General features: G+C 35.5%; 1 protein-coding gene and 1 long non-coding RNA gene across 2 annotated transcripts in view; one reads left to right on the forward strand and one right to left on the reverse strand.

Moving 5' to 3' along the window:
* Positions 1 to 2,475, reverse strand: part of LOC113466692 — a 4,014-nt gene extending 1,539 nt beyond the window's left edge. Inside the window, exon 1 of the long non-coding RNA XR_003391015.1 lies at positions 1,641 to 2,475. This is a non-coding gene — a long non-coding RNA (uncharacterized LOC113466692). The remainder of the gene's footprint in view (positions 1 to 1,640) is intronic.
* Positions 1 to 8,361, forward strand: part of LOC103507425 (guanine nucleotide-binding protein G(o) subunit alpha) — a 54,880-nt gene that overhangs the window by 22,937 nt on the left and 23,582 nt on the right. Inside the window, exons 4-5 of the mRNA XM_026822288.1 lie at positions 1 to 98; positions 4,842 to 4,995. The exon at positions 1 to 98 is cut by the window's left edge and continues 32 nt beyond it. Coding sequence (XP_026678089.1) covers positions 1 to 98; positions 4,842 to 4,995 — 252 coding nt within the window. The remainder of the gene's footprint in view (positions 99 to 4,841; positions 4,996 to 8,361) is intronic.

Consider the following 8,361-nt stretch of genomic DNA (forward strand, 5'->3'; position numbering starts at 1 on the left):
GAAAGAAGTGGATCCACTGCTTCGAAGATGTGACGGCCATCATCTTCTGCGTGGCCATGTCCGAGTACGACCAAGTCCTGCACGAGGACGAAACCACGGTGAGTGTAAACGCGGCCTTAGTGTATTATGGCCAGTGAAAACGCGGCCTAATAGTTCTATTCTGGCCGAAGGCTCTTTTTTTCCCTTTGTTCCTCTACCAACTCTACATACATAACTGGGGGCTGGACTGCGAAAATTCGGTGTATCAACCCCCCCCCTCCCTCCCTAAAAAGAAAGAGAAAAACAAAGCGTGCGAAAAACGGAATATTTACATTTTTTACGTTTGAATAACACGAGCTAAAAAATTTTATGAGGTCATAAAAAGCGTGAAAAAGAAGAAAAAAAATCGCCTATTTTAATATTATTATTATTATTATTTTGCAAGTTTTTACTCATATATGTAACGCGAGGTCACGTTTTTGCTGGATTTAGGTTGGAATTTTTCAATGTACACAAACACAAAGTAGGTAATGCCTAAGTACCTAAGTATGTGATGTGTGCTCAATACAATAGTTCATCGAAAGAAGTGTAAAAAATTACGGGATGGGCATGCTACGACACAGACCACACGAGTCTAATATACCAGTTGTTTCATTGTTACGAAAGAAAAACGGTGGTGAAGCACTCATTCTTAGAAGAAGAAAAAATAATAATTCTACTTTGTAATGAAATCTTCTTCTTGATAAGGAGAACCGAATGGCAGATATATTGTGCAGAACTTCAAAGAATTATTCTAGTTTATTTGTTAAAAGCCGACATGTTTCGGAGGCGCACAATATATCTGCCATTTGGTTCTCCTTATCAAGTTGACCCACAGAACTTATATATAATGACTGCTGAAACCCTCCAAGAGAAATCTTCTTCTTCCTCGCCTTTTCACTTCCCGTGTTCAGACGGGGTGAACATTTTTCTTCAGCCTTGCTAGGGTGATTGCTTTGGGCTGACATTTGGTTTTGGCTACAAATTTTACGAGTGGATGATCTTCGCACAACCTTTGCTATTTCTTTAGCAAGGGAAATTTCAGGCTGGTATTCTCCCTGTTTAAAGACCCCCGGCCAGACTAAGCTGGTCTACTCCCTGTTTAAAAGTCCCCAAGCTTTAATTCTTAAGAAGTTTTTTCTTTATTTAAATTTGTTTTATTTATTTTGTTCCTACTTTTTCTCGTTTCTTTTGTTGGATTAAAGGTACTTTTTAGTCCTTTTTCCAATTCTATTCTGTGTATCTTACCTCCTCCAGCCAAGGTAAGCTGGTCCTTCCCTGTCTAAAGTCCCCCAGCCAGACTCCTTTATATTTAAATTTGTTTTATTTGCTATGTTCCTCTTTTCAGAACCGTATGCAAGAGTCTCTCAAGCTGTTTGACTCGATTTGCAACAACAAGTGGTTCACGGATACATCCATCATTCTGTTCCTGAACAAGAAGGATCTGTTTGAGGAGAAAATCAAGAAGTCGCCCCTCACCATATGCTTTCCCGAGTATGCAGGTAAGCGACCGGGGGAAAGAGTTTATTTAGCTGTATCCATCTTGAATTATTTCGACTCAAACTGAACAATGGTGTTTTTCATTTTGAACATTTTGTGATGGCCAGATCAAAAAACCGGACCTCCAAATTTTTTGACTTTTTTGAAAATAATTTTTTGAAATCTCGATTGATCAATAGAAAACGTCTATAGTTTTTAGATTTTTTTGCTGCCCTGCCCTGTTTCTTATATCTCCCTCAAAAATGGAGTAATATCTCCCTCAAAAAATGGAGTAATACTCCTTCAAAATATGGAGTTCTATTGAAGAGCTCCGAATCAGTGATGTCCCCCACACTCTCGCACAATGGGTATTTAATTATTGAAAAAACGTTAAATAATACTCGGAAAATTTTAAAAAATGATCGAAAACAAACGGACATTTTTTTATTATTATTATTATTTCTGTTACACTCTAACCAAAAAAGCCATGTGTGACATATTAAACAAATTTTCTTTTTTAAAAATTCGGCATTTCTTAGCCATATTGAATCGTGGAATGCCACTTAAATGCTCAGAGAATATCATAATTTATTACACATATTATGAACGCTAATAAACCATCTAAATCCAAAATAGGTTCTCCATCCAAAATGACCTTCATCTAGTCTCCCATCAGGATCTGAGCGCACGGCAGTGCGTGAGTGCGCCAGGCCAAGTTCCAGTAAGCACGCCTATGTATCTTTACACGAACCGATTCGGCAGGTTTTTCTCATACTCCATTTTCGCATCCGAGGAGACTCCACCGGAAATAAATCTTGAGCGAGCCCCTCGGATACACATACTGGCTGCTCTCATGATTGGTACAGTCACTCTAGCCAGTTAAATTACTTATCTATGTACATACTACATACTCGTATACATTGAGCTGATAATGTTACGGTAAGGCGAGATGAAAAAGGCACAAATAGAGCGTTGGACTCGTGGTTTGAATAACACGAGCTAAAAAAATTTTATGAGGTCATAAAAAGCGTGAAAAAGAAGAAAAAAAATCGACTATTTTAATATTCTTTTTATTTTGCAAGTTTTTACTCATATATGTAACGCGAGGTCACGTTTTGCTGGATTTAGGTTGGCCATGTTAATACTGCAATTTTTCAATGTACACAAACACAAAGTAGGTAATGTGCTTAAGTACCTATGTGATGTGTGCTCAATACAATAGTTCAACGAAAGAAGTGTAAAAAATTACGGGATGGGCATGCTACAACACAGACCACACGAGTCTAATATACCACCTGTTTCATTGTTACGAAAGAAAAACGGTGGTGAAGCACTCATTCTTAGAAGAAGAAGGGCGGATTTTATCCTGATGGGATAATGTTCGTTCTCGGAACGGCTGGCTTTCTCCTATCCTGTCTTCCTTCTCTCTTCGATTTCGGGACGATAAGACCATAGCAGTTACAGTTCCCTCTGTCAAACCTCTTAAAAAAAAAAAAACCTACGTCAATAGTTTGAAGAGACGCCCGGCATAAATCAACACGGAACAGAGTTTTGATGTTTTACTGATTTTTTTTTTTTTTTTTTTTTTTTTTTTTTTTTTTTATTTTATGTTAAAATTTTTTTTGTCTACTCCCTGTTTAAAGTCCCCCAGCTAGACTAAGCTGGTCTACTCCCTGTTTAAAGTCCCCCAGCTAGACTAAGCTGGTCTACTCCCTGTTTAAAGTCCCCCAGCTAGACTAAGCTGGTCTACTCCCTGTTTAAAGTCCCCCAGCTAGACTAAGCTGGTCTACTCCCTGTTTAAAGTCCCCCAGCTAGACTAAGCTGGTCTACTCCCTGTTTAAAGTCCCCCAGCTAGACTAAGCTGGTCTACTCCCTGTTTAAAGTCCCCCAGCTAGACTAAGCTGGTCTACTCCCTGTTTAAAGTCCCCCAGCTAGACTAAGCTGGTCTACTCCCTGTTTAAAGTCCCCCAGCTAGACTAAGCTGGTCTACTCCCTGTTTAAAGTCCCCCAGCTAGACTAAGCTGGTCTACTCCCTGTTTAAAGTCCCCCAGCTAGACTAAGCTGGTCTACTCCCTGTTTAAAGTCCCCCAGCTAGACTAAGCTGGTCTACTCCCTGTTTAAAGTCCCCCAGCTAGACTAAGCTGGTCTACTCCCTGTTTAAAGTCCCCCAGCTAGACTAAGCTGGTCTACTCCCTGTTTAAAGTCCCCCAGCTAGACTAAGCTGGTCTACTCCCTGTTTAAAGTCCCCCAGCTAGACTAAGCTGGTCTACTCCCTGTTTAAAGTCCCCCAGCTAGACTAAGCTGGTCTACTCCCTGTTTAAAGTCCCCCAGCTAGACTAAGCTGGTCTACTCCCTGTTTAAAGTCCCCCAGCTAGACTAAGCTGGTCTACTCCCTGTTTAAAGTCCCCCAGCTAGACTAAGCTGGTCTACTCCCTGTTTAAAGTCCCCCAGCTAGACTAAGCTGGTCTACTCCCTGTTTAAAGTCCCCCAGCTAGACTAAGCTGGTCTACTCCCTGTTTAAAGTCCCCCAGCTAGACTAAGCTGGTCTACTCCCTGTTTAAAGTCCCCCAGCTAGACTAAGCTGGTCTACTCCCTGTTTAAAGTCCCCCAGCTAGACTAAGCTGGTCTACTCCCTGTTTAAAGTCCCCCAGCTAGACTAAGCTGGTCTACTCCCTGTTTAAAGTCCCCCAGCTAGACTAAGCTGGTCTACTCCCTGTTTAAAGTCCCCCAGCTAGACTAAGCTGGTCTACTCCCTGTTTAAAGTCCCCCAGCTAGACTAAGCTGGTCTACTCCCTGTTTAAAGTCCCCCAGCTAGACTAAGCTGGTCTACTCCCTGTTTAAAGTCCCCCAGCTAGACTAAGCTGGTCTACTCCCTGTTTGAAGTCCTCCAGCCAGACTAAGCTGGTCTACTCCCTGTAAGTCCCCAAGCTTTAATTCTTAAGAAGTTTTTCTTTATTTAAATTTGTTTTATGTATTTTGTTCCTACTTTTTCTCGTTTCTTTTGTTGGGTTAAAGGTACTTTTTAGTTCTTTTTCCAATTCTATTCTGTTCTTGTATCTTACCTCCTCCAGCCAAGCTAAGCTGGTCCTTCCCTGTCTAAAGTCCCCCAGCCAGACTCGTTTATATTAAAATTTGTTTTATTTATTTTGTTCCTACTTTTTCTCGTTTCTTTTGTTGGGTTAAAGGTACTTTTTAGTCCTTTTTCCAATTCTATTCTGTTCTTGTATCTTACCTCCTCCAGCCAAGCTAAGCTGGTCCTTCCCTGTCTAAAGTCCCCCAGCCAGACTCGTTTATATTAAAATTTGTTTTATTTATATTTAAATTTGTTTTATTTCTCTTTTCAGAACCGTATGCAAGAGTCTCTCAAGCTGTTCGACTCGATTTGCAACAACAAGTGGTTCACGGACACCTCCATCATTCTGTTTCTCAACAAGAAGGATCTGTTTGAGGAGAAAATCAAGAAGTCGCCCCTCACCATATGCTTTCCCGAGTATGCAGGTAAGCGACCGGGGGAAAATCCTTTGAATCTAGGGTTTAGAAAAGGTTTTTATTTTTATGTTTTAAGTTTTTTGTTTTAAAAAGGGGGTTTTGAGGTCGAAGAAGTGTTCTATTTCTCTTTCCCCTCCCAGAATAAATTCTATTCTACTCTATTCGATAGTATTTTATTCTACTCTATTCTATTCGATAGTATTTTATTCTACTCTATTCTATTCGATAGTATTTTATTCTACTCTATTCTATTCGATAGTATTTTATTCTACTCTATTCCATTCGATAGTATTTTATTCTACTCTATTCTATTCGATAGTATTTTATTCTACTCTATTCTATTCGATAGTATTTTATTCTACTCTATTCTATTCGATAGTATTTTATTCTACTCTATTCTATTCGATAGTATTTTATTCTACTCTATTCTATTCGATAGTATTTTATTCTACTCTATTCTATTCGATAGTATTTTATTCTACTCTATTCTATTCGATAGTATTTTATTCTACTCTATTCTATTCGATAGTATTTTATTCTACTCTATTCTATTCGATAGTATTTTATTCTACTCTATTCTATTCGATAGTATTTTATTCTACTCTATTCTATTCGATAGTATTTTATTCTACTCTATTCTATTCGATAGTATTTTATTCTACTCTATTCTATTCGATAGTATTTTATTCTACTCTATTCTATTCGATAGTATTTTATTCTACTCTATTCTATTCGATAGTATTTTATTCTACTCTATTCTATTCGATAGTATTTTATTCTACTCTATTCTATTCGATAGTATTTTATTCTACTCTATTCTATTCGATAGTATTTTATTCTACTCTATTCTATTCGATAGTATTTTATTCTACTCTATTCTATTCGATAGTATTTTATTCTACTCTATTCTATTCGATAGTATTTTATTCTACTCTATTCTATTCGATAGTATTTTATTCTACTCTATTCTATTCGATAGTATTTTATTCTACTCTATTCTATTCGATAGTATTTTATTCTACTCTATTCTATTCGATAGTATTTTATTCTACTCTATTCTATTCGATAGTATTTTATTCTACTCTATTCTATTCGATAGTATTTTATTCTACTCTATTCTATTCGATAGTATTTTATTCTACTCTATTCTATTCGATAGTATTTTATTCTACTCTATTCTATTCGATAGTATTTTATTCTACTCTATTCTATTCGATAGTATTTTATTCTACTCTATTCTATTCGATAGTATTTTATTCTACTCTATTCTATTCGATAGTATTTTATTCTACTCTATTCTATTCGATAGTATTTTATTCTACTCTATTCTATTCGATAGTATTTTATTCTACTCTATTCTATTCGATAGTATTTTATTCTACTCTATTCTATTCGATAGTATTTTATTCTACTCTATTCTATTCGATAGTATTTTATTCTACTCTATTCTATTCGATAGTATTTTATTCTACTCTATTCTATTCGATAGTATTTTATTCTACTCTATTCTATTCGATAGTATTTTATTCTACTCTATTCTATTCGATAGTATTTTATTCTACTCTATTCTATTCGATAGTATTTTATTCTACTCTATTCTATTCGATAGTATTTTATTCTACTCTATTCTATTCGATAGTATTTTATTCTACTCTATTCTATTCGATAGTATTTTATTCTACTCTATTCTATTCGATAGTATTTTATTCTACTCTATTCTATTCGATAGTATTTTATTCTACTCTATTCTATTCGATAGTATTTTATTCTACTCTATTCTATTCGATAGTATTTTATTCTACTCTATTCTATTCGATAGTATTTTATTCTACTCTATTCTATTCGATAGTATTTTATTCTACTCTATTCTATTCGATAGTATTTTATTCTACTCTATTCTATTCGATAGTATTTTATTCTACTCTATTCTATTCGATAGTATTTTATTCTACTTCAGAATTATTATTATCATTATAAACATAAAAGGTTCGTTCTCGGAACGGCTGGCTTTCTCCTGTCCTGTCTTTCTTCTCTCTTCGCTTTCAGGACCCTGGTACAATTGAGAACTCATTAATATGGTAGACATATTTGGAATAATATCTGTATGATGGGCTTATACAGAGCGTAATAGTTTTTGAGTAAATATTTGTTTATCTTTTTACCTATCTGTGCTCGTATATGTACATATACAGGTTGTTACAAAGTAGAAATACACAGTAGAATAGAATATACCTACCTCAGGGTGCAGTTAAATTACTTATCTATGTACGTACATACTACATACTCGTAATACTCGTATACATTGAGCTGATAATGTTACGGTAAGGCGAGATGAAAAAGGCACAAATAGAGCGTTGGACTCGTGGCTCCAGCTGGCGGGCAGTTAAATTACTTATCTATGTACGTACATACTACATACTCGTATACATTGAGCTGATAATGTTACGGTAAGGCGAGATGAAAAAGGCACAAATAGAGCGTTGGACTCGTGGCTCCAGCTGGCTGGGTTCGAGTCCCGGTACTGACAAAATAAAAATGTCCAAGGAACACGTTATTGGAAATCTCAGCTTTAACCTTTACCAAAAATAATAATAATAATAATAATCAAAATTAAGTTTAACACACAAAACGTATAACTTATAAAGAATTGTGTACCAATAAAGAGGTGCTCTATTGTTAGCTGAAGTTAACATCTTGTTCTAAGCTGACAGTCTACGAGTAAATGGAGCACTAAAGACATATTAGAGTGCTTATTCAAAGGCTTAGCATCAAAACCATTTGTATGGAAATGTGATATCCAGCTATTTATAATAATAATAATCAAAATTAAGTTTAACACACAAAACGTATAACTTATATAAAAATTTGTACCAATAAAGAGGTGCTCTATTGTTAGCTGAAGTTAACATCTTGTTCTAAGCTGACAGTCTAAAATTCTAAATGGAGCACTAAAGACATATTAGAGTGCTTATTCAAAGGCTTAGCATCAAAACCATTTGTATGGAAATGTGATATCCAGCTATTTCTTTTTGGACATTCACCTTTTACAACATCCTTTGATTTATTATAACAACAATCAAAATATCGTAAAAAGCTAAACCCTAATGTCTAGTTTGAAATTTCAATCACTTGGAAAGGCAACCCCCTAGGTCATACCAAACTTGGAATTTCAATCACTGAGGGACAATTCTCACGCGAAGAGGATGTACATTAATTTTTAGTTCATATAATCTATGTATTTTGAGTATATTATTTTCTCTTTCCAATACTTATTATTTTTCTATTTAAACAAAATATAAATAAAAAATAAAAAAAATCCCCTGCCTCTCCCAGAAAAAAAAATATATTAAAATCAAGTTTTTTTCAAATAAAATC

This window comes from Diaphorina citri, unplaced genomic scaffold, assembly GCF_000475195.1.
Source record: "Diaphorina citri unplaced genomic scaffold, Diaci psyllid genome assembly version 1.1 scaffold312, whole genome shotgun sequence".
NCBI classification, from domain to species: Eukaryota; Metazoa; Arthropoda; class Insecta; order Hemiptera; family Psyllidae; genus Diaphorina; species Diaphorina citri.